The sequence below is a fragment of the Xyrauchen texanus genome, chromosome 50 (genome assembly GCF_025860055.1).
Source record: "Xyrauchen texanus isolate HMW12.3.18 chromosome 50, RBS_HiC_50CHRs, whole genome shotgun sequence".
Classification (NCBI taxonomy): domain Eukaryota; kingdom Metazoa; phylum Chordata; class Actinopteri; order Cypriniformes; family Catostomidae; genus Xyrauchen; species Xyrauchen texanus.
Window position 1 is genome coordinate 13,105,301 of NC_068325.1, and position 27,281 is coordinate 13,132,581.

Sequence of the window (27,281 nt, forward strand, 5' to 3'; positions counted from 1 at the left end):
CACATACTTGCGTAGAGTGTGTTTAGATCACATGTACAGTAATACAAAACAAGTTTAGGTAAAAAGTGAAATGTACATCATGTGTAGCGCAGCAGTTAGCATACATGTTGCTGGCATATTAGGTCATTGTGCTCATGTGTGGGTGCACGTTTAAGTCCTTTACTAATTACATTCTTCTCACCCAATAATTTCCTGTCACTATCTGTCTAATAAAAGAGGTAAAAACTGATTATTTAAGCAACAAGATAAGAGATCCCATTTTTATGTTGTGAAAAACCATTGTTAGATGGCCTTTCATTAGAGGCATTAGAGGCAATTTTATTAGATACGTAATAAAAATGTTAAGGAAAAACATTCATAAAAAAGTTATTTTATTAAACAATTTAATTAAATGCTGGAAGATATAATCTCTTTTTGAAACAAACTACATAAGCTAGCACCCCACAGTGATATACACAGTAACTAGGTTTACCATAACATGTTTTTTAGCAAATTCGCCACAGATAATTTTCACATGCAAATTAGCGTCTAGCGGCTAGTTTGGATTTTTTTGTAAAGGCATCTAGAACCAAAATGATCCATTTTAAAAAGTCTTTGATCCTTTGTGTTGCAAAACACAACATTGAAACTGGCCTTACTGAGGAACTCTTTTAAGTTCCGAGCAGTGTTATTGTTCAAGAGAATAACAAAAAGGATGTGAAGCAAGACATCTTTTAAACATGTATGCTAGCAGGTGGCTAAGCTCAAAGTCAGTTTCTTAACATAATTCCACTAGCTACGACTCAACTCAATATGATGTCACTTACCTTGAGAAAAAACATACAAAATAGTGTTCGATATAACATTCTAGGTGAGCTACTCCCTTTCAAGTTTGCCGCAGAGCTTGTTTGTATGTAAAAATTATCAGTGGCGAATTTGCGGCAAGTTTGCGGCAAATTTGCGATGAGCTCTCGATTTTGTAAGGGCTATGGAAAACAGCAAATGCTTTCATACAAAGTGCCTTACAGTGCATTCAAGTAACCATTTTCCCTGGGAATCGAACCCATGATGTTGCTAGTGCCATGCTCTACCAGTTCAGCTCCACTTCATCCACTGTTTTATTAATGCGTATTTTTAAAAATAAATAAAATAAAAGCCACATTTTTGTAAAAACTCTGCAAGCCATTAATTTCATCTATGTTTGCTGTTCGTCCTCCATGCAAACTATGATGGAGCGCTGTAAAACAAACTCTGGAATTATGTCGCATTCATCACAGACAGAGGCAACAAGGCACAGTCCCGATTTGTTCGGAGCAGCTTGTTCTGAATTTCTATCTACCCCGGCACAGCGGTGCCTAATCAAACATCACTACAGGAGAACAGACTGTCTCTCTGGAGAATGACTGTTTCATATCCCCTGCTGTATTTTGTTTACTCTGTTTGATAGCTCCCCCTTTCGAGAGACAGTAGCACAGCAAACAACATGATAATGGAGTATTGTGTGTTTAAGGAAACAGATGACAAGTACAAAAGAGACAGTTGCTGTTATATCTACACCAGAAATTCCAAAGAATACGTTTGGAATTGGAATACTCTGGTTGGGAGTGTATGGCATGCCGTTTTGACATTTATTCCTTAAATTTTCCTAATATCGATGTTAATGTTACTAATCCAGGTCATGAAAAGCCTAGAAATATTGTGGAATTTAAAAGTTGTGTTGTCCAGATATAGAAAAGTCATGGGTATTGATAAAAGCTCAATAGTCATGGCAATTTCTATGGGAATATATGTTTTTTCTAGTTTTCTCTGCTCTAAAATATTTAATAGATAAGATAAATAATGGTTTTGTATAGAGTAAAATTACTTGCAAGCCATAGCGATGTCTGATTTGTCAGTAAATTGTTCTTTTGAGTCAGTTCTTTATGATGACTTGGCCGAAATGGTTCACAAATCGGTCTAAAGGATTCATTTGCAGATCGGTATCCAGTAATCAAACTGCTGGAAATGTCATGGAAATGTATTGTTTAAAAAGGGTGGAAACTCTGACAAGTACAGTACTTATTTTTTAGTTAGCAGTAAATATTCCAATAATTCATTTTTTGTGTATTTCTAGAAACTATTTATTCTATACTAGAACCTAATCATTACATACTAGTACTTATTACATAAGTGACTAGTATCTATTCAATTAGTCACTAGTACATTTCATTGGATACTAGTTACTAGTACTTATTCTTTTGCTACTAACTCTAACAAAAAAGTGCTCTGGTAGTGCTGTGATGTATCAGATGGTAATACCGTGGCACTATTATGTTCAGTATCATGGTACTGAAATTCATGTACCATGGGGTTTACATAGTGCTTCCAAGAATACCATGGTATTGACTCGAGTCTGAGCCACGAGTCCAATTTTAATGGACTTGGACTTGTCATGGACTCAAGCCTTTGGGACTTGAACAAACACAAACACTTTTTCTCTCTCATACGCAAGATAAAAACCCAGTCTTAAGGCCAGAAACGTACTTTAAGCAGATACACATATGCAGATGCAAGCATTTGACCAACACATTACCAACGCGCAGTCCATGTAAACATACATAGCATGCATACTTGCTTTACTGTGGCAGTAACAAACCTGAGTTCTCAAGGGAGCGATAGTGTTAACATCAAAGGTTTGTGGCATGCAAGCTGGATTCAGATTTATTATGATGTTGCTACAAATATATTAATTTGACCTTACTTTCTCAGCAATATTATCTTCAACTGTTACACCGCCATTAAGGGGTGGTCACACTTGGCTTTGCAAAAAATATTCTTACAACGCAACAGACCAGGATATGATGTCATGCTGGAGGACTTGTGGTGTAAGTAAATTATCATCACAAATAACAAATAATATTATATTAAAAATGTTAAAATATATTGCGTCCTCTTTTCGTACGCATTCATGGTTCAGAGTTCACCAAGCTTGATCTTTGGTATGCAGCGTCATACGAAATGTCTTCGCATAAGCTTGCGTTTCTGGTCTGCTGCATTCAATGCTTTTGAATGGGAGTGAATTAAGCGCAAAATATAGTGTGACCAACCCTTTACTTGAAGAAGTGGAAGGTTCACACTAATACTCACTACAGTGCCCCTTGTGGCAACACTGGGAATGTGACGCATACTTGCGTTGTGTTATGAATTTCAGTCTGACACGTTTTGAACTCAACAACGTACAAAATCGAGCTTGTGTAACTCAAAGCATCTGCGTTCACATACTTGCATAGAGTGTGTTTAGATCACATGTACAGTAATACAAAACAAGTTTAGGTAAAAAGTGAAATGTACATCATATGTAGCGCAGCAGTTAGCATACATGTTGCTGGCATATTAGGTCATTGTGCTCATGTGTGCGTGCACGTCTAAGTCCTTTACTAATTACATTTTTCTCACCCAATAAATTCCTGTCACTATCTGTCTAATAAAAGAGGTAAAAACTGATTATTTAAGCAACAAGATAAGAGATCCCATTTTTATGTTGTGAAAAACCATTGTTAGACGGCCTTTCATTAGAGGCAATTTTATTAGATACGTAATAAAAATGTTAAGGAAACACATTTTCATAAAAAATTTATTTTATTAAACAAATTAATTAAATGCTGGAAGATATTATCTCTTTTTGAAACAAATTACTTAAGCTAGCCCCCCACAGTGATATACAGAGTAACTAGGTTTACAATAACATGTTTTTTAGCATAGCTGCTAAGCTGTTTTGACCAATTAGCACCCTTACAGAAATTGAGAGTTCACTACCAATTTTGGTAAACTTGCGGTTAAACTGTCCATTGTTGCCAAAGGTTTGCCAGAGGTTCAGCACTACCGGTGTAGAGCTGCATATTTCAGCTTTACACCGGTAGTGTTGAGCTGAACATTTGCAGTGACATTTGCATGTGAAAATAACAAGCGGCAAGTTTGCGGTTAGTTCAGATTTTTTGTTAAGGCATCCAGAACAGAAATTATCCATTTAAAAAGTTATTTGATCCTTTGTGTTGCAAAACACATAACATTTTAATTCTAAAAATAGTATTAATATTGGATATTAAGTCTTTTTAGGCATAATGTATCTACACATGTAGGTTTCTGTATTCTCTTGTGGTCTACGCTGTGTTGTCAGCTTGAACTGGTCCATAATAGCTTGATGAATTAACGGTGTAACTTTTTAAATAATCTGGGGAAAAAAGTGGTATTGCTAAAGCGGACAGCAACTTTAAATCAAATATTTTATTTTTGATTGAAAATACATTCTTTTACAGCATTTGTCCAACATTCACAATAGTCAACCATGCACAATAAATATCAGGATATTTTGGGCAGTGAAATGTTTTGTTTATAATTTAAATATAGACTATAAATTAAAGGTATTATTCGATGACAGAGTTTGTGTATGAAGCTAAACTTCTTGTTACGAGATAAATTTAGTTGGTTATGATGTTTTTATTTTTAATTTTTATTGTAAACCACTGGGTAACCTATGCACATCTTTTTTAGCCAACATCTCTGACAATTTTGAAGGACAATTCTGTTAAATTTATGACTCTTTATTATTCTCCATGATTTTGTGGTTAAAGAAGATCTCAATGAAAATTTCTTTGGTTGGTATTTAAAAATTTCAGACTGATTGCAGACCAACACGGCTGCCACTTAAGTGAATATAATTATACATTTTTTTTTAATCTTCTGCGACAGTTGCTGCGAGATGCACATGGACACATCAGGGATTTAGGTACACAAGCAACACGCAGAACTACCCTGCATTGTGCGGTTTCCTACAAATGAACTAGAAAATTATATAATTGACGACATTGCCCTAATATTTTCAGAGGGCTTTTCCAGTGGTTTTGGATGTAGCAATTGCAGTCACATCGTGAGACATTACTTCACAGCGAGTGCTAATTACTACTGTGTTGACTCATTTGTATTTTCTGTATTTTCCCAAATCAGTCGGCAGATAGAGAAAAAAGATTCAGGAAGAAATCTCAGTATTGACTATTATTTCTTTAGATGGGGATCGTTTTAAATAAAACTAAATTAAATTGACAAACTGAAAATTAAGTAGAAATAAAAATGAAATAAAAATTCGAAACATAATAACATACCCAAAAAACATGTATTACCATGGTGCATACACAAAGTCACATGTATTACCATGGTACATACATAAAAATTATGATAGTACTATGGTACAGACCCAAGAAACATGGTAGTACAATTGTACATATTCAACAAACCTAGTAGTAGCATGGTACATACCCAAAACTTACGATAGTGCTCCGGTATCATGTCCCAAATAACATTTATTTTTAACATTACTGTTTAGACCAAAGATATCCCGAACTCAGTATGTAATAGTACTAATTTCACTAACATTTCTGCATAGTATGCAAATAATATGTTATACATATATAGGTAGGGAATGCTGGGACTGGAGGTTGTGTTGGATTGCATGCATCATCCCAAATGAGATGCAACTGACACTCTCCTGTTGGGATGTGGGGAGTTGAATCGTTCCGCTAAGTTTAAACAACAGATTGGCAAGCACAGGGATGCCGGTGCTTTTGCTGCAGGCGGGAAACATATAAGTGTGTGTTTCCGCCAGCATGAGTCTAGCAGCATATGTGGGGGAGCAGTAGGGTGGAGTCACGGCTCTCGAAATGCCACTCAACTGAGAGGCAATCTTATCTGGCAGTTGCAGGCAGTGCTTTCGCTCGTCTACTTTGCATTCCATCCTACCTCTACAACCCCCCCAGTATCTCAGTGGATTCACAATTCCTAGTGTGGAAACCTAGGAATATATAATCACAATTATAACATGTTTAGTTTTTTGCTAGGAATGCAGCAAAAGGTGAATTAATTAGTTGTATCTTATGAGTAAAGAAAGGTTACACTATAAAAGCACAAAAGCAACAGAGATGCGCTGCAAAGTCTCTCAGGACAGAGGCTAAATTATTGGTTCTCTTACGAGAGGTTCTCTCGTATTGCGTAAGCTAGCTTACGCTACGGGAAAGATTCATCTTTTCTGAGATATTGAAGCCAAAAAATTATCCTTAATTTTGTATCCATTGTCAACGCAGTGTGGCAGCTGCAGACCTTGAGCGGGCTAGCTAGCGAGCTCATAGGTTGCTCTGCGGCAACTGCTGCAGCCTATAGACGAGCTTGGGCGAACTCGCATCCAATGAGAGGCGTCCGCGCGCTCACTGCATCAAAGCCCGCCAAAATGGGCGTGACTAGAGTGCATGTAAGCGTAGTTCGTAGGCTGGAACTCTGATTTTCATCTCTTCAGCGAAGCTCTTCGCATCTCTGAACCAGAAGCCGCGTCGCCGTTCGAGGGGCATCAAGCAAGCGTGGACAGCGCTCGAAGAAGCCGGCCGTCTTCGCCACCTTCAGCCGTCCTGCGAGCTACGCCATCCGGCGACGTATCCTTTTTAAAGCAAGCTAGTTCTTAAGAACTTCACAAAAGAGTACGAGCGTCTTTTTAAAGATGCCTCGCTCCACTTGCGCCTCATGCCGCGCCCCTCTCAGCACCGGAGACCGCCACATCATCTGCGCTCTCTGCCTGGGACTGGGGCATGCAGAGCTTGCCCTCGCTGAAGGCGGATGCGATCTCTGCGAGGAGCTGCCGATGTCGACCCTGCGGGCTCGGCTTGAAGCGCTCAGGACCGAAGCCGCCGCGCCGCCTTCTATTCAGCCGCGCAGAAAAAAGCGCCGCTCTCAAAGGCTGCCGGAACCAGTGGTAGAAGCGATTGCCTCGCCGGAGCCCATCCCTCGAGCATCGCCTTCACCCTCCCTGCCCACCTGGGACGCGCAGTTGCCGCCGAGCGGCTGCTCTGCTGCCATCTCGGACGGAGAAGCGTGTTCCATCATGGCTTCGGACAACGAGGAGTGGTCAGGCTCACACGCCTCCTCCTCGGCCCAGGAATCCAGCAGGACCCGCGCCGGAGTCGAAGTGGAACTAACACGCCTCCTCACACAGGCCGTCGACCGCCTTGGGCTCGAGTGGTCACCGCCCCCTGAGCAGGCACCCAACAGACTCGACGGCTGCTTTTTCAGAGCCGCCGCCGCGCAGCACCCGCTACCCGGGCCGCTCCCTTCCTGCCGGAACTCCACGCCGAGCTTTCCAAATCTTGGAACGCGCCTTTCTCGGCCAGGGTCCGATCCCACGTCTCCACCTCTCTTGCTTTGGTGGACGGCGCCACCGAGAAGGGCTACGCTTCCATCCCTCCGGTCGAGGATGCGGTAGCAGCACACCTTTGCCCGCCCTCCACGAGATGGCGGTCTAAACCAGTGCTCCCGTCTAAGGCCTGCAGAACAACTTCCGCCTGTGTTGGCCGCGCCTATTCCGCCTGCATCTGCATCTGCTCTGCACTCTATGGCCATTTTACAGATCCTCCAAGCGGACCTTCTACGGGAGTGGGATGAGGAAAGCAGGCATCCAGAGGCGGTTGCAGACATAAGAAGTGCGATGGACCTCGCCCTCCGCGCTACCAAAGCTGCAGCCCAAGCTATAGGGAAGTGCATGGCCGCGCTGACTGTGACCGAGAGACATCTGTGGCTAACGCTAGCCGACATGGGAGAAGCAGAGCGCTCTACGTTCCTCAACGCACCGCTCTCTCCATCCGGTCTCTTCGGCTCCGCGGTGAGTGGTATCATTGACCGGTTTTCAGAGGTCCAAAAAGCCACACAAGCCATGAATCTCTTTCTGCCTCGTCGCGCTAACTCCTCTGCAGGCCGCCCATGTGAGCCTCCTGCACGAGCCTCTTCACAGCGCCCAGCTCAGCAAAGCCAGACTTCTCAGCGTCGACAGGGCGGCCGCCTCGATCAGGCTCAGACAGCCGCCGCAGACCGCCGCCCCATGGGCCTCGGCCTAGAATCGCGCTGAAACCTGAACAACCGAAGTCCTCCTAGCTTTGTTGACAAAACGACGGATCAGTCCCGCCGCGGCCGGACCACCGTCAAAGCTTCGCCCCCTGTCAGTCCCCTTCTCTCAGGCTACTACAGTGGTAGATTCAGCAGCCAACAAGCCGGTGTTAACACCCGCTTGCCTGCGCTCAAACGCCGTTTTCACGGCGACCCAAAGAAATCTTGTAAAGAGCAAACATACCCTATGTGTAGAAAATGTGCCCACAACCCAGTGTTCACCCCTACACACAAGCATTACACATCCCGTATCCCTATCAGAGCCCACTCACATAAAGCGGTTACGAACCGCTCGAGTGTTAGAGTTAATAAACGCGCCCACGAGCCCGTGCGCGCGCCCCTCCTTTGCCCGCTCTGTCACACGGCCAGCAAACACCTCTCCGCATGTAAGTCCCGTGCCCGTGACTATGCTCGCACATCACTTATCGGATGTGACTCTTTCCCCATTTATCCCAATCAGGAAGTCACTCACAGAACAGCCTGTCTCTGCTGTCTGCGAGCAGTCATGCATAAACACACTAAGCGCGCTCACACATTCTGTTCAGCGCGCTGTGTGCGGCAATCAGGGCGATTTGGCCATTCACCCTCTAACATTACGCTTCAAAGCGTGGGAAGATATTCCAGGGATATCCGAATGGGTGTTAAGCACAATAAAACAGGGCTATTTGCTACAGTTCGATCGCCGTCCTCCTCGCTTCAGAGCGCGGCTCGAAACTACTGTGAACACGGAAGCAGCATGCATGCTTCGTTCAGAAATAGCAAACCTTCTGTGCAAAAGGGCCATAGAGAGAGTGCCGCCGCCTCTGAGCGAGTCCATGGAGGCCATGCCTCCATGGACTGCTAGCGGTTTAATACGCTACAGCAGTTTATAAACTGCTAGCGGTTTAATACGCTACAGCTCCCCTGGTGAGCTGCATTAACTCTTTCCCCGCCAAACACAGAATTTTCCGTGTTTTATGAAAAAAACGCTTCCCGCCAAACACGGAATTTTCCGGGTTTCCGTGTTTTAGGTGTTATACGGTAAGGAAGACCCCTGCGCATGTTTTGAAAGAGTACGCAACTCTTTGATCAAAGAAACAGACTGCGATCGTCTCAAACATGAAGAAGTGGAGTATGAGAAGCTCAAAATATCAGACATAAACATGCCTTTTTCTCAGCTTTTTGTCTGAAATGTTGTTTTTTGACAAAACCTATCTCTGTTCAAGTCGCAATAAAAAAAGAACAAATGAAGATAAAATAAAATCGTTTTTTTTGCCTAAAAGCAGAGGCCCAGATCTTTATTTTGATATATAGCATCTTCATATATTCATGGAAGAAAATATTCTGCGGGCCATTAAAATTTAGCGAAAATCGTCAAAAACCCTGGCGGTGGCTGGCAACTTTTTTTTAAAACCGCTGGCGGGGAAAGAGTTAATGGGACACATTCCACACAGACCGGCACCGCCGCTCTGTCTATGTGCTTATGTACTACACACACACTGGCCCGCACTCTTGCCGGCCAAATATTAATTCCCCACTCACAAGGGATCCCCCGGGTCCCCCTTAATTCCCTGGGGCTCATGCAGTGGATGCTTGGTGCGCACGGCGTTGACAAAGGGTTCCCGTAGCGTAAGCTAGCTTACGCAATACGAGAGAACCTCTCGTAAGAGAACGAATCGGTTACTAACGTAACCTCGGTTCTCTCTAGATGAGGGAAGCGATTTTTCGCTTCATTCAATGAAAACCAGGGTTCCAGCCTACGAACTACGCTTATATGCACTCTAGTCACGGCCATTTTGGCGGGCTTTGATGCAGTGAGCGCGCGGACGCCTCTCATTGGATGCGAGTTCGCCCAAGCTCGTCTATAGGCTGCAGCAGTTGCCGCAGAGCAACCTATGAGCTCGCTAGCTAGCCCACTCAAGGTCTGCAGCTGCCGCACTGCGTTGACAATGGATACAAAATTAAGGATAATTTTTTGGCTTCAATATCTCAGAAAAGATGACTCTTTCCCGTAGCGTAAGCTAGCTTACGCAATATTCGTTCCCTCATCTAGAGAGAACCGAGGTTACGTTAGCAACCGTTTCGTTTCCCTGACAACAGCACAAGTTCATTAACTGCTAGTCTTTTTTGTTTTTGGTGCATGTGTGGAATGGGTGTGTATACTGTATTCTCATGCAAATATGTGTGTAGGAGTTTACTTTTAGCTATTATTGGGGATGAATTTGTCTCTAGATTTTAGCAAAATCTGACCATAAATGATGACTCGGTTTAAATTTTTTAGGTGGACTATCCCTTTAAGTAAATGTGTGTGTGTGTGATTGTTCCTGAAGTGTACGGCATACCATTAGAGGTGAGAAAAATGCAATAAACTTAGGGCAGTCGATAATACAGTAAATGTACAAGGGAGAAACATGTTGCTCTTAGAAAAACAAATGGACCATTACACCAGCATTTTATGACCAGGACAGTGACAAGTTAGAGAGGTGAATCCATAAACCTTATATTAAAGTCCAATGTGTTCAAAACACATCTCACTGATAGCAGATGTGAGATAATTGTGAGAAAGTCATATAGCTTATTATGCATTCCTCTCGCAAAACAAACTTTATCTATTTTTATGATAAGGCACTGCATTATTGCGTTTTCACGCACACCAATATACTGATATCTAACAAAAATCAACTTATTTAAAAGTCAGACAACGCAAGAAAGTTGTCTGACTTTTACATGAGATTTGAAATCATGGGGTTATCTTCTGCTTTTGATGTCAAGACATAAATCATGCGGACAACATTTGAGCACTTTGTATAAGCTGGTAAGACTGCCGACAAATGTGATTACATTCAATGTTAAAATGGGATAATGGGCAAAAATCTATGTGTTCCAAAAACAAGGAAGGTTAATTGTTTGGTATAATTCCAAAGAAAACTTGTAAATGTACTTTTGTTTCTTATTTGTCTGATTTGACATTATATATCTCTGGGTGTGAATAAGGTGGCTCCAAAAGAACACGTCAGAGAATTCTCTTTGCAACCTGGCAACCTCCATGATATGGGATGGTCAGAGGTGGTCTCCACAAGTGACCAGGGTGACGCGATCTGTGACTTTTAAGTTCACCTCCAATCCGATCTCCTCCCTCTCTGGAACCACCATTGTCAAAGTCACGGTGACCACCTGTCTGCACAGTTTTAGGAGGTTGGGGTGGTAAATCTGACGTGCTCCATCTCTATCCATTCATTTCATCTCATAACTGATTTCCCCAACTCGCCATGTGACATCAAAGGGTCCTTGCCACTTGGCGATTGATTTTGAGATCAATGTGTGGACTTTATATCCTTGTGTAAATTCCTGTTGCCGAGTTCCCCTATTATACAGCCGGCTTTGACGGTCTTGAGCCTGGAGCAAGTTCTCTTGTGTTAATTACCCCAGTGTGTGGAGTTTTGCTCTCAAGTCAAGAACATATTGAATAAAATATTTACTGTTTGAAGGTCCCTTCTCCCAATTTTCCCTCAGGATATCGAGCATGCCATGCGGTCGACGCCCATACAATAATTCAAATGGGGAGAACCCTGTGGATGCTGGCGGGACCTCTTGCACTGCAAATAATAAGGGCTTGAAATCACAATTTTTTAAACAATGTTTGAACAAGCTGTTTGTTTGGGGGTGGTAAACGCTGTTCTGAATCTATTTAATCCCCAATAATTCATATAGTTCACGTAGTGTACGTGACATAAACTTAATGCCCTGATCAGTGAGGATTTATTTTAGAATCCCCAGTCGGGAGATGATGCTGAAAAGTGAGAGATGTAGAGACAAAAGAAGGGGGCTTGCCAGCCCCCGAATACGCCGTCATATGGTTCTCAGCCAGCTGGACTGCCCCATCCAGTGACGCCGGTCTGTGGCACTGGACCGACTCTGCTATCCCTTTTGGTGACTGGACGATGAACTGCTACCAGATCGAGGATCTCCTCGGCATTGTGATCTTCATCCAGCAGCCACCTTCGGCAGGTGTAACAGAGCTGTCGAGAAAATGCAAACGGGCAGCCGAGCTCGCCGAGCTTCAGCAAGCGGAAGTGTTGGCGTTGTTGGTCTAGGCTTCAGCCAACCTATTGCAGTATGGCTTTCTTCAGATCTTCGTATGCCAGGAGGTAGGACGCAGGTAGTTGGTGGGCTGTGAGTTCTGATTCCCCGGACAACATTGGCAAGAGGTGGGCCACCCACTGAGTGCTGGGCAAGTTCTATGCTCCCACCGTCTGCTTGAAGAGCACAAGGAATGACTCTGGTTTGTCTTGAGATCCCATCTTCATCAGCATGACATGCGGTATGGCCGTAGATGGGTTCAGGAAAATCCATCCTTGTGTAAAAAGCTCCATAGCACCTGCCAGTCCTCTGCTTGAGCCTGGAAGACTACCTGGAATCACTGCTCCTGTTCCAGACACAACTCAAGCAGAGTCTGATGTTTGGCTTGGTGGATGCTGGCGAGGGTCTTGAATACTTCAGTCAGCGGTGAGGACTCGGCGACGGCGTCTCCTAATTCTTGGTTTTGGCACCACTGTGATAAGCCACATGTTCAGGTAGGAAGGAGGAAGCAGGAGCTGGATAAACAATCCATGTAAGTTTCTTTATTTACACTACTTTTCAGTATAACACACACAGTTTGCTTTTCAGCAGGGCACACACACTCAGGTCGGTCTCTCTCGCTCTTCACCAGCAGTCTGGATTGCCATATTATCCCTCTGCAGCTCTCACTGTAAAACACAACAGATTTTAGAGATAATTTCCCACAGGTGTCAATCCTTACGGTTCCTCTCTTGGCCTCACTCTCTACAGATGTCACTCGGCCATGCCCCATCACCACAGGTACACTTCTGATTTGTCTGCAAATTTCAAAGCACTTGTTCAGAATAGGTCATAATGCCTTCATGCATAGTAAAGTACAGCTTTTAAGCTTTTAAACAATACATATTTTGTGTTGGTCAAGACTGTAGTTATTCGTTTTTTGACAATAATTTTTTATTGTCACGATCCCCTCTGGTGGGGCCCATCTGAGCTTGTATTATTGGTGTTAGATTATGCATGTAAATGCACTCAATGTTACATGCATATGTGCATATATTATTTATAAATGCACCTATAAATACTGTAAATCAGTTGAATCTTTTTTCTTTCAACCTGTGGACTTGGTAATGGTAGTAAAATGCTGTTTAGGGAAGTAAGGAAAGATTAGTCTATCAAAACACAATCATATTGTGTTATTTAAAATGGACAGAGGCAGCAGCCAAAACTGCATTAACCGGTGCACACTCATAAGTGCAAGACAAAGCTACTGAACTCCGACCTTCAAAAGAATTATATCTTTTCCCCCCTCACACAAAGACTTAGACCCTGCTAGTTATTATTTACGATGGATACATTTATGGAATAATTTCTCAGAGGAAGGTTATTCGGATCTTCAAGGTGAAAATGGATACGTTTAGCACTTAATGAATCTGGCCTGGCCCTCTTTCTCAATATATCAGCATATTATTAAGGCATTTTAAAATCCCATTATGGTGTTTCTCCTTGAACAAGTCATGCTTTTATGGGATTGGCCTGTCTTTAAAAGTGACCTTTTTCAGTTTGCCCCCTTCAATTGGACAGTAAAAGAAAATGCATTGAGGAGAAAAGGAAAATGTTGATCCTCGTGTCTCTCAGAAATTTTTCTGGCCCTTGAGTTGGAGTCTGCATGGGGTAAAAGTTGCTGCGGTATAAAAAGGCTTAATTTCAGGTTACAGATGTCTGGGGAGGCAGCAAAATGTGCTTTGCAAATTTGGGTAATCTTGTTGCAAATCTCTGCCTAGCTCTTGGCCCTTTTTCATCCAAACTAGCCCTGCTGTTTTGCTATTAGCAGTTTGTTTTGGATCGATAGAAAGCTCCCATTGGATTATGATGCAGGGGAATGGATGTTATAGAGTGTAAAGTAGGCCTTTAGGACAGAATCTTACTCACCCTCATTTTGGGGTGAACTATCCCTTTATAGGAAAAATGTGGTTTCAATACAAGTTAAGCTCAATCAGAAGCATTTGGGGCATAAAAAAAAAATTTGACTTACCCCTTCCTTTAAAAAAGGCACTTACAATGGAAGTAAATTGGGCCAATTTTTGGAGGGTTTATAGGCAGTTACCACATTTACATGCACTTAAGAAAATGGTTTATTCCAGGGTTTTTGCAGTAAACAGTCATCTGAAACATCATGTAAACAAGAAAGCTGAGTTATTTACGCCATTTAAGGATTAAGCAATGGGGAATAAAATGGCAAAGTCTACTTCGGATTCCATGTTTGTTATTTACACAAGCATTGTGGGGAAATGACATTGCTGTGTACGGTGCTTATACAGTGCATGTAAACAGGAACGCTGCTTTCTCTCAATAAACCATGTAAATGGGGTTAGTAATGTGAAGCTTGTAATTTTATAAAATCACTTAATTTGAACTCTTCTGTTAAAACTCTCAAAGTTGTTTAAATCAACGTTTTTGTCTACTGTTCTAGGTAGATGAACTTTTACAAAGTTGTAAAATTGGATATAACTTTACTCGGAAAAGGTTCGTAAGCGATTTTATCACACTAATATCATGTTAACATGCATATGGTTTACGTCTTGTGGCTATACTTTTGAAACAGTGAGTATTTAAATGTGTACAGATTTGCCCCATTCACTTCCATTGTATGTGCCTCATTGTAACCCAGGTTTTTGCTTTTTTTAAAGTAAAGGAGGGATAAGTCAAAATAATGTTTTGTGGTATTACACATTATAACACAAATTCTATCAATTGAGCTTAACTTATATTGAACCTAGAGTATTCCTTTAAGCTGCTTTATAATGTTGCTGTACTGCTCCAATAATCAAAAAGTTTGCGCTTACAGAACTGTTTTAAGTTCTACATTACATCCCCAGGTATGCATAAATGGGGAGCATAGACAAACCCTTTGAACATCCTTTGATCCAGCAACAAAGTCCTTTGTATCCTTGAACGATGGACATAAGAAGAAAAACAAACAGAAAGGCATCTTTTTTTTTCTCTCAGTTTTGCTCAAGTTTGTCAAATACAAAACCAGCTTAGAAAACTTCAGCCTTTACCGGAATAATCAGAAAAAATTAGTTGAGCGAAATACAGAGCACAAAAACTGTGATGACAGAGGACTCTAATCCAACAAATGGCATTCTTATCAGGCTTTAGTAGATTACAGTGAGCCTTCATTCTCTAGAATCCCTACTCTCCAGCCTGATGGCCAGGGATCAATAGGGCTGCATTGATCTCTCTTCTCTCTCTCTCTCTCTCTCTCTCATGGCTGCCTCCACTTTAATTGTTGTTGCATTTCACTTCCTCTCTGCCACTACTGCTAGACACTGTAACCATGCGAGCATCGAAAAAACACACTTGTCAGACAGTATAACGTCTCTTTAAAACAAGTCTGATCACTCGGCGGCCATATTGGTAACGCTTCTGGGTAGCTGTTTTTTTATGTTGGAAGTAGACGTTATACTGCATTCAAGTGCCCCTTGGAACTTCATTCTTATGAGCTTGGAAGTCATAATTGCAGTGCCATGTGCATTCAAGTGATTATGGTTGGGAAAAAAATGGATGCGTTGGCAATTTTCTAAATTTCTCTCTCTCGTTTTCACTTACTGACAAACACAGGAAGCTTTTTTTAGTGCTAATGCAATTATATGAAGATTAAAGTGTGTGTTCGGTGTGTAATGAATGCTTTATCTGTGTACTTTATTATTCTCATGCTGTCACAGAGATCGATGGTAAATGTAGAATTATCTCATATTACTGTCTCTTTGTAATACTCTTGGTAAAACAAATAAATTATTATTGTTTCCTTGCGCAATTAATAGCAATTCTTAATCAACAGTGCACAAACTCTTTAAATTGTAAATTATGTATTACATTGTAACTAAATTGCACTTTAAATATTTACAATTACAACTTATAGTCAATATCAATTAGCTTCTTCAAAAACCTTGAATTGACATGCCCTTAACTCACAAAGTCGGGGTTTAAAGGAATATTCCGGATTCAATACAAGTTAAACTCAATCGTCAGCATATTGAGCATAATGTTGATTACCACAAAAAGTTAATCCTACTTGTTCCTCCTTTTCTTAAAAAGGAAGTGAATGGGGCCAATCCACAAATACAAAATAACTCACTGTTTAAAATGTATAGTCATGAGACGTATACAATATGCATGTTAACATGATTTTAGGGTGATAAAATCGCTTACTTACCATTTCTAAGTAAAGTTATATCCACTTTTACAGCTTCGTTGCAATGACGACATTGCTCTGTAAACCATAAAAACCTAAAACTTCTGTAAAATTAAGATTTAATCAACTTTACAGTTTAAATAATACACAGTTTTCAACATAAGAATTAATGTGTGCTTTTATAAAATTATAAGCTTCATATTTCTGCCTTTAAACCCTCCAAAAATTGGCCCCATTCACTTCCATTGTAAGTGCCTCTTTAACCTCGATTTAATTATTTTATTTTATTTTATTTTTTTTTAGGAAAAGGAGGTACGCGACTAAATAAATATTTATGGTAATCAGCATTATGCCACAAATGCTGTCGTTTAAGTTTAACTTGTATTGAACCCAGAATATTTCTTGAAATAAATTTCACTGGTACTTACGGCATTTTGGTAGCGTTCATATGCGCTCAACTCGTAAACACAATCACTCTGACGTGACTTGCATGCACCATTAGTCAGGACAGATGGCGTATTACGTTTTTCGAAGATGATGAATGATAGACGTACAGTCTGTTCAATGGGTTGTATTGTTGAACTAAAACCTCCAAACTGATTTGTCAAGATTATAGTTCAATAACACATTTCAAATAAATAAGTAATACAATCTGACAACAACAGTATTATAAATCTTGTTTAAACTCTGGTCCAGCTAATATTCATGTGCATATTAGCTAAACAAACTCTATCAAAAAGGTGATTGGCTATATTAACTGAAGGGCGGGACTTCCATTCTTACAGCTGCCATATTGAGAATGACGATTTCTTTGATTGATTTATTTACAAGTGGTCATTCTACACCTTATACTTTCTCTGTTACAAATCACTGCTGTTTGTTTGTTTTGAGGGATGTCGAGTTTCCTGCAAACTGCCATGCGGATCTTCAGAGTCTCAACAGTTTGAGTTTACTAGCTAACTGTGGTGACAGCAGTTGTCTGTACCCGAACTAACCCCTTGTCTTGTCTCTGCTGTTTTCCTTCTTCCAGATGACTCGCCCCATCCAGGTGAAGCCAGCTGACAGCGAGAGCCGTGGAGGTAGTTATTTTTTTCTCTGGTCTTTCCGCACTTTTTTCATGTAGCGTTTTTATATGTACATGTACTTCAAAACTTGATTATCCTTTTCTTCACTCACCTGCCTCACAACTCTTTAGTTCTGTTCCAAAAACTGTCTCCCTAGTCAGCTGCCTTCTAAGGGGCCATTCACATCGAACACTTTTTTGCACTCGCTGTTTTTGTAATTGTTTTTCTATGTACATATGCGCTTGACGGACGATTTTGACCATTGCGCGGCATAATGCTTTTGAACGCACAAACGAGTTCATAAAAATGATTTCAAATAAAATTGTATTAATACTTTTCAGCACTGAATGAATAATAAGTATATTTTTGGACTTCTCTCACCTTGTCTGCCATCTTGGATAAATGTTTTTCTCTAATCTCACAGCAATGCATTCTCGGATTGCATTATTTCTGAAAAATGCGATGCTGTTTTAAAATGTGGCCAAAACGATGTATCTTAGGAAGCAGCAAAATTAAGTTGCCTACCTTTTGGAACAGGCTTTGCATCAGGAGTACAACTTTGATCCCTTAAAATGCTGCCTCTGTAGGAAGCTCACTAGGTTTTGGAACAGAGCATCTTACTCTGACTCTCTCTTTCACTTTCACTCCATCTATCTGATGGATGTCGAGATTATTCATTTTAATTAAGGAGGCCGTTGTGCTTGTGAACGGAAGGGAAGTGGCTTCTGCTGCCCGTCTAACCTTGTTCCCCTTGCCAAGCCCATTAACGACACACTGTAAATTAAAAAGTAATTAGCTTGGATATTGGAACGGTTGCCCTGGGCCCCAAACCCCCAATTTGATGTCTGGTCAAACCTAGGGGCATATTGTAAACAAAAGGTGTAAGTGCCATTGGAAGAGTATACACAACTTGCCTAACAATCAATTATATTGCAGGATACTTGCCAAGACCATTAACTATCCCTAAATTTAGTCTTCCATGGTCGTCTAGCTTTTGATCTGCAATTTACTTTAAATAGATCTTACAGTGTAAGATTAATTAGAAGTAAAATGTTGAAATGTAAGTGATTCTGCTTGTTAAAGAGGTGTTTTGGTGATGGCAAATTTTATGATTCTCGCCAGTGGTGTAATCAGATAAATAATAGTATGTTAGGGCTGAAACGATACAAAATTTCCGACAAAAACAGCTCTCAGTCCAGATGCACTCCAAACAGATTAAGGTGATGTAGATTGCAGAGTATTATAATACAAAAATGCTAAATAAGTTAATACAGAAGCAGTGTCATTGCGAAATAACGTGTGAAAAACAGCGCAAGACAGTTTAAAACTTCTCCCGGCTGATACAATGTCTCATGTGGAGATGCTCATCACTGGCGCACGCTTGCTGCAGCTAGATTTTGTTTATAGTGATTGCTTACGACATAGTGAATTATAATATGAGTGTCACCGTGTGTATCTTATGGTAAAATCACGATATGCAGCTCTATAAAGAAGAGTTTGTTTTTTGTGAGTTAAAGATGGATCGAAATCATGTGAACAAAAAGGTGAGAGGGTGTAATCTTGTCCCATTATACAATGCAAACATTTTTTATTTTTATTTGTTTTTTTTTTTGTTTGTTTTCTAATATAAATATCTAAAACTCCTTATGTACTTTAGCAGATAAACTACTGAAGACATTTTTTTTATCAGATAATATTTTATATAATATTTAATTCATTTTCATATTTAAATATTTTACAATATTGAAAAATCCTTAAAACAAGATACATTTACCTGCGAAGCAACAAATAAGATATTTAGACTTGCTTTTAGGACATTTATGTTAGTATGAGTATATGTTTTCTTTACTGCACTGGCAGAAAAATATACTTATCAAAATACACTTATATTTAAGATACAGTCTAATAAAGCAAGTCTAAAGATCTTATGTTGCTTTGTAGTTAAATGTATCTTGTTTTAAGGATTTTTAGACAATTTTAAATGGAAAACGAGACAAAAAAAGTAATAAAAATGTAATTTTTTGCAGTAAAATATTGAATTAACTAAACAATAGAAATCCAAGTAGTTTTTCCCCTTTAATTCAGTGAATGTCATTTAGAGGTATTTTTAAAATATGATTTTGTCCTCTTTATTGTTAGTAAGCACATTTAATACAACCTTTTAAGTTGGGCACAAGCTGAATAGTCGGTTAAGAACTAATGATAATCGTTGCAATAATCACCCGAATAGTCGAATAATCGTTCTAATAATTGTTTGATTAGTAGATTATAAAAATAATCATTAGCTGCAGCCCTATTGTGTATAGGTCGATAACTAACATATATATATATATATATATATATATATATATATATATATATATATATATTCCTTTCCTTTTCCTCCAAAGGTCCTTTAGGTAGGAATAGGAATCTGTTTTTGGTTCTGATTCCTTTTAACAATTCTGGATTCTTAACCAATCCATTAACCGATAGGGTTAGGTTTATTTTTGTATTTTTGAGACAATTTGGTAATACGAATTTGGAAAGAAGTGATTCTTATTGTATGTTTGAGAACCATTATTGAAACTATAATCATAAAAAATAATTTGGTTCTGCTATTAAAAAAAAAAAACTGAACTGGTTCTGATTAAGAACTGGTTGTCGGTTCCCAATTATACCTCTAAGAAGCAATGGCCTTCACAATGTTTCTTAAAATGTTCCCAATTTGGCCACCTGGCAGCCAAGAACAATTTTCAAGGGAACAAGATAAACCTCTTGAGATGGATCAACAAAAGCCCTTGAAGGCTTTGCTAACAATTTTCAGGCTGGCGTATGTCAGAGCCGCACATCCAAATGGTCCATCCCAGCAGTAGACAAGCAGGGCCTTTGTGGAGGAGATTGATGCCTCATAAAGCCCCATTGATTTTTGCAATTGTAGAGGTGTGTGTTCGCATTGACTATGACACTTAGCTGTCTTTGGACTTCCCTTTGAGTGGCTGGCAATAGTGCTCCCTAGGCACCCGTTGGACTTCCTTGGGTCCCTTATTGCCTTCCTCTTGGTAACCATGCCAGAGATGGAGAGTGTGCTTAGGTCATGCCCAATAGTTGCACATCATCCTAAATGAACAGCAAAGAGTAGCACCCCAGGAGCAATCCAACACTGTTGTGACTTTAATGGTTACAAGGGATTTATTTTCAACCCTAGACCCATCCTAGAGTGTCCTGCTTTGAAATACTTTGCCTGCATATGTAAGCTGGAAAATGCTGCCTTTGTAGGCAGTGTATAGCACAAGTTCTTGTCTAAAGATGCTTTCATTCATTGTGTATGAAATCATGAAATCCTCTGTGTTTGCGGATTAGGGTTGTGAACGGGGTGAGAAACTCAATTGGAATTTTTCACTTAAATATTACTAAACTTATAAATATTTTACTGGAGTGTTTCTTCGAATTATATTCGGAATGTAAAAATATTATTTCACATAGGGGACAAAAGCGGCAAGACTTCGATCACCAGATTTTTATATCGACGTTGTCTCGCAGCACTGCTTTATAAGTTATGCTTCCATCCAACAATTTTTTGTCACATTTTTTAAATTGCGCATAAGAAATCCTGAATGGAAACACTTGATGTGTGAATAAGCTCTCAAAATTCTACTAACATTTAATGTGCTAGGAGGAGGTAGATTTTCTACAGTTTTGCATTAAGTAAAATGCGCATTAAGGTGATGGAAACAGTTTATTTGCAAACCGATGACTGTTTTGACCATTCGTGTATGTTATGAGTGTGCGATAGCTTGATGTGATTGTCCCAACAAAAGGTCCAACCTTGGCACACAATATTTCGTGCATAGCCCTTCGTATTCGGAAGTGTTTAACCAACCGCTGGTCTTTTAAGTGGGTCCTCACAATCCACCAGAACAGTTTTGAGCATGTGTGGGTGCCCCCATGTATGCGGAGGCTGGCAGCGTATGGGCATCACATCCATTTCAGCTTTCATTATATCAGATATTACACATATTCTGTGGTGTTTCTGGCAGCATTTAATAAAATGAGGTACAATTGCTCCAATTCTGCAAATGAAACTCTCCCTGAAGCAAGGAGGTCATCCAGCAGCTCCCTCAAGATAATGCACATGACGTAGTGGATGGAAACACGCAACAAATCATGTTTTATTTAGTCTTAGAAATGCAGTTAAAAAATTTGAAACATTTGGATAGAAGCAGCTGCAGTATGCAATACCAAAGACTCAAGCAGTGCCACAATGGTTTTTATTAATTACAGTTGCCTGTATTGTAATAATATCATACAACACTGCGGTAGTGTATGAATCTGAGCCCAGTGCTACAGTACGCTAAATGAAGTGCAACAGAATGAAACGGAAAGTCGGGACTGCAAGACGCACTTTTCGAAATTGAACTCGACATAATGTTTTAAAAAGCAATGCTAATGGCTAATGGCTGCCAGACTCCTTACTAGGTACCTTCATACACAAAATGGTGCCTGAGAAATCATTGACTAACTCAGTGAGGCAGCAAGGATTCATTAGCTTTCAGACACAGTTTTTCTAATGATTTTTAGCAGTTAGCTTGCTTGAAAATGTGCTAATACTACTTTTTCGTCACGGGCACGTCATCCAGTCCCTAGGGTGGTAGAGGATCCATGCAAAAGGACTTAATTATGTTTCTTTCTATATAGGCACCGGATGGACTCTGGTTGTTCCCTTGGGCTGTAGCATGTTGGCTGTTGGGACCCTTGGTGGCTTCAGTTCTAATTACTCTCGTAAGCTCATTAATTGGATGAAAGGTCGCCACACCTGTTCAAAGAAATACAAAGGAAGAGACCTTCCAAACCTCAAGGAATCTTCTCCACAAGGGCTTTCTTGTCAGTGGTTATTAAGTCTACAGAGCTAATGTGATTAAATTGTCCTTCTCAATGCTTTTGAAAATCATTTCAATCTGCATACGGTTGTGGATTAGAACAAATCTCCTGGTTGCGTCACTTGATTGACATGTTGCCTAGTTAAATTAATATTGTGATGGGCTATCATTAAAAGAACAGTACATCGCCTGACGAAAGGTTGCAACCTTGAATTTATGAGGACGCCTTAAGTGGTTGTAACCATTGTCAAGCGCTTGCAATTATCTGTGTGAATACATCTCAGGCTTTATCTGGACTGTATTGCAGTGGGGTTCAAAAGTGTACTGGTGAAAAGGTTTAATATAGTTTTTGATTCATCATAAATTAGATTAGCAATGAAATGTTAATGAACAGTTAAACGTGAAAAATGAACATGAATTTCAGAATTTCTTAGTGTTTGGTACTGGATGTCCCCCATTTGTTTTGACGAGAGTATTCGCTTAAACTTGCATGGAAGCTAATAAATATGACCTTTTATACAAATGAGTTAACATGGTCACCATCACAAATTTGCTCATTCCATCAGTGACCTAGAAATAGTGCAGAATTTGAAATATTTCTCATTTGTTTATTTTTTCAATTCTAACATTATCTGTTAATTTCCCGGATTAAATACGATTTGACATTATTGGTTAGTTGGGTTAGTGATAATGCTAAGGCTGCTTTGTTTGAGAATTTGAAAGTCTTCTGCCTAAGTAAGTGTTTCCATTCTGGGCAGGCAGAAGAGGGGGTGAGAGTTTGGAAAACAGAAATTAAAGTGTGTTTGATTGACAACTCCCTCAGTACAAGCCAAGCCTTTTTTATATTAGTCCTCATCTCCAGATAACAGCATGTTTGCCTTATTGAAACCTTTTCTGTCCTTGCTCTGTTATGCAGCATGTGTCATTAGATAGAGCTTTGGGGACAGATTGTACACTCACATACACCCTCTCTCTTTCCATCCCTCTCTTGCTCTCCCCTGGTATCTCCGATATGAAACAGATTGATTTTGCTTCACTGGCAGGTCTGATGACTGGCACAGGCTTGATATAAAGGTGGCTATTGCTTTTTGAAGTGCTGTTCAATGCCTCTCAGAGCCCTAACACAGGATAAATCAACTTTAGTTCACTTTGCCCACCCCCTTGAGCAGAGGTACCCCAACATTCTTGTCTTTTTTTCATTTATTTTATTTCATTTTTGTGGCTCAGTGCAGAGTGGAAATCATTACTATAACAGGTCTCATCTCTTAATTTTACAATCCTTGCCAAGAAATAACATAGAATCACTTTGCATAGGCCTGTTAGTCCATTATATGGATTTTCCCAAAAGATGGTCCCCGGAAAGGCACCAACATAGGGGGTGAGAATCAGTAGGGAACTTGTGATGTTATATTGGATCAATATACGGGTCATGGCACAATAATAACACAATTCTTTATACTTAGTGTACTGCGATTCAAAACTGTGATATATTGCCAGATTTTTCTCACTTGTTTTTAATTTATCTTCATTGGACTGTGGTCCAAAGCATAGACAAGTTGGTTCCAATTTAGGGATTTTTGAAAAACTTTGGCCTCTGAAAGGGCATCAAGTAAATTAGGGTATCAGCAGGTATCTGGTGATATATTATATTGATATCCAGGTTGTAATACAACAATATTGAACTTGTTTTTTTTTTTTACGTTTAGTGCATTTCGATTTAAAACTATGATTTATTGCAATATTTTACACACTTGTTTCATTCATTTTCATTGGACTTTGGTGCTTTGCATAATACGTTCTGAACGTCCTCCGTTACTTCATCGTAGAACTATAGCAGTAGCGTAGAGGAAAATCATGTAAGCATAAGTAAAAAAAAAAAACACTAAAAAAAACTATGTGAGTAAATAGTGTACCTTTGTTCCAGTGTATTTAGCATTAATATGAAAACCCTTGCATCCTAGCCAACATAGTCTCATGAAACTTGTAAGAATTTGTACGAGAACGTAACATATCATATGACTCATCTCGTACGAAAACTTTTATGGTTAAGTTTAGGTTTGGGGGGTTGGTAAGGGGTTTTATCTTGGAAAAAATATAGACAGATTGTTGTGTTGTGTGTTTTTGTACGATACAACCTGTACAATTTCTTGCAATTTCTCCATCTCGTATGTATTTCCTTATGAAAGACAAGCGTTCATGGCAAATTTGCTGCAAACTTGCTGTAAATTCTCCACTGATCATTTTCACATGCAAATGAGCTTTATGGCATACTTTCCAAATGTTTCCAAATGTTTGCTGGAGGTTCACCACTAATGGCGAAGAGCTGCAAACTTCTGCCAAACATTTGCAGTGAATCAAAAGCTAATTTGCATGTGAAAATAACAAATGCATTAAAAAAAGTCATGAGACTGGGTTGGTCAAGCTGTATTGAGGATCCTTACGTACCCGTATGTACAAATTAAATTGTATTAGCTCGTTCTGAGTTTTTGAGCATTCGATGGAATAAAACTGCAGTACGTTTTGCCATCCTACACACATGCTTGTAGTGGTGGTCAGTCTCTATTCTTTCACAAAAATATTAAAGGAATATTACCCCAAAACAGTTATTCTGAAAATGTACTCACGCTCTAACTAAAAAGGACCCAGAAGTATCATAAAAGTAGTTAACAATATGCCAAATCTTCTAAAAGCATACGGTTTTCATGAGAAAAATCATGAGCACTATGAGAGAAGCTCGTTCACATTGGCTCACATGTTCATGCGAGAACATGCATTGTTTTTCACTAATAATAATGCAAGTTCCTGTGTGAACAAGTTTGTATGCCTTGAGAAGACTTAGAATATATTATGACGCATTAGTCGCATGGAATACCCTTATGACACTTTTGGGTCACTTTTAAGCTTTAAGTTGAGTCACTAAACTATCAACTGCCATTATATTGAAAAGACAGACTGAGATTTTCATTAAAACATCTCCTTTTGAGATGTTCTGTATAAGTAAGAAAGTCAAATGAGTTTGGAACAACATATGGGTATGTGAATTATGACAGACTTTTGAATGAACTGTTCCACTACATGAAAATGTATCTAACAGTATTGAATCTTTGCATTAGAGTAAGTTTTCGATTTTTTTCCCCATTACTAGCATCAACAGGGAAACTGCACTCCCTCGATTAGCATGCCATACATCTGGGAACCCAACTGGTATCAAATCTTTGCAAATGTGGTCTCCAACACACATAATAAAAACACACACGCTCATCCTCTCAACTAAAATGGAACAGGTCAATTTTCCCCTCAGCGCCTTGCTAGGTTCCACTCATGTTTGAGATTTAGCGCACTTCACCATGCTTACATTATCTCCAGCCTAAAGCATAGTCTGCATAATTGCATGAATTAGTAGGGATGTGACAGTCAGGGGTAGATGTAAAATGTATACCAGTGAGTGGGGTGAGAACCCATATATTTTCTGCTGAGATAATAAACTTATTGGCGGAAGACCTTTTACAACATGCACATGGATGCTAGTGCTAACTGCTCGCTAACAGCAGAAGTTGGTGGAAAAAGCTTGTAAGAAGCAGAAAAGGATGAGTACGGTGGAGGTGACAGCATCTTTTCCTTGGTTGAGGAAAAAGCCTTTCAATTATGCTTGGCTGGTCAGAATGTAAGGAAAATATATGCTAATCCTCTTCACTCAGGCATAGACTAAGTTTCATGTTTAAAAAAACTCTTCCACCTAGCTTTGTGTGTTCTTTGAATCATCCAACACCTGGACAAAGAATTAAGCTCTGCTTGAAGTTATATTCGTATAGCTGATGCCATGAAATATCATTACAAAGTGTCAAAGCTAGCATCAGCACTAGCAAAATAGCTGCATTTGGGAGTAGGCCTATAGACATGTTTCTATTGGAGCAGCAAAATAAAAGTTCTGTCATTATTTACTCCAAATGCTGTTATTTTTGTATTATTTTTTTTTCTATGGAACAAAAATGTCATTTTTTGTACATTCTTGCTTCTTTTTTCCAGACAATAACTGTTTCTATCCAAGGATTCTTTGCGAAAAAAGTTTTAGTGCATCAAAATAATTATCGCAAAATATTCACAAGTGTCGACATTTAATATTTTTTTGTTCAACTCTAGCAAATAAACATTATGTCGATACTTCAAATATCGCAAAAAACTGTTTTGGAAACACTTTTTGTCGAGAACATTGCCATTCACACAAAAATATAGTGTCACATGACAGAATTTACCCCAGTGGTTAGCTTGTGTTAATCATGATGATGGTGTGCATCCTTGAAAGCCAATTTATTGTACGTGATTATCGATTGATCTTAATGGAATATAGATCCGATGCTGCAAACATGACACTTCCAGGAGTGCCAACACAAATATCTGGTATCATGCACATCGACAAGTGCACTGAGAACAAATTAAAGGCCACTTTTTCTGATTAATTGAATCATGGTAGACATCCATTTATTCATTAAAGTTGCTTTTCCGCACCATTCAAAATAATAGACGGCAGACATGAAATTAGCCCACAATACAAAAAAACACATAATTTCTGTGCACAAAGATTTTTTAAATGAAAAATAAATACACAGGAGAAAAACATCTGTGTGCCCAATTCTTTAAAATTATTGTTTATACTTTTGAAAAAATGCTGGCAAAATTCACTGTATTAAATTAGGCTAAATAAAGTACCAAATGAATAAAGCATTAAATAAAATAATTAATTGCCAAATGAAAAAATATATGTATTTTTTAGACCTATATATGCCTTTTTTTTTACACAAACTTAAATTAGCTTTACCCTGTTCTGTAGATGGAAAAAGTTGGCTGAATGACATTCTCGGAATATTCTAGACTTTTTTCAAGACTATAAACTATCAGAACTATTTGTTCAATGTTGAGTTCACTTTCAGAAAATTAGCTTTTGAACATTTTAAAGCTTTTAAATCAAACCCTCTTTACCTCGGATCGCATTTGAAATCTTTCAGAAAATGTAAACTGCATTATGACGCTAAAATTAATTTTAAATGGCAATCAAGTTCAGTTGGTCGTTAAAAGTTGTTGGACAAATATGCGGGACATAATGCAGTAGTGATGGCAATGCTTTAGATTAGATGATTGTTCAAAAAAGCCTATTGAATACCAGGAATGTATCATATGCAAACCCTGATATTA

At 39.4% G+C, this 27,281-nt stretch overlaps 1 protein-coding gene across 2 annotated transcripts in view; it reads left to right on the top strand.

The window, feature by feature from the left end:
* celf5a (cugbp, Elav-like family member 5a) overlaps positions 1-27,281 on the top strand; it is a 275,280-nt gene that overhangs the window by 134,905 nt on the left and 113,094 nt on the right. Inside the window, exon 3 of one of the 2 annotated variants that reach the window (XM_052123558.1) lies at positions 17,199-17,247. In XM_052123558.1, coding sequence (XP_051979518.1) covers positions 17,199-17,247 — 49 coding nt within the window. Of the gene's footprint in view, positions 1-17,198; positions 17,251-27,281 lie in introns of both variants that reach the window. The other variant, XM_052123559.1, reaches the window with a different exon arrangement.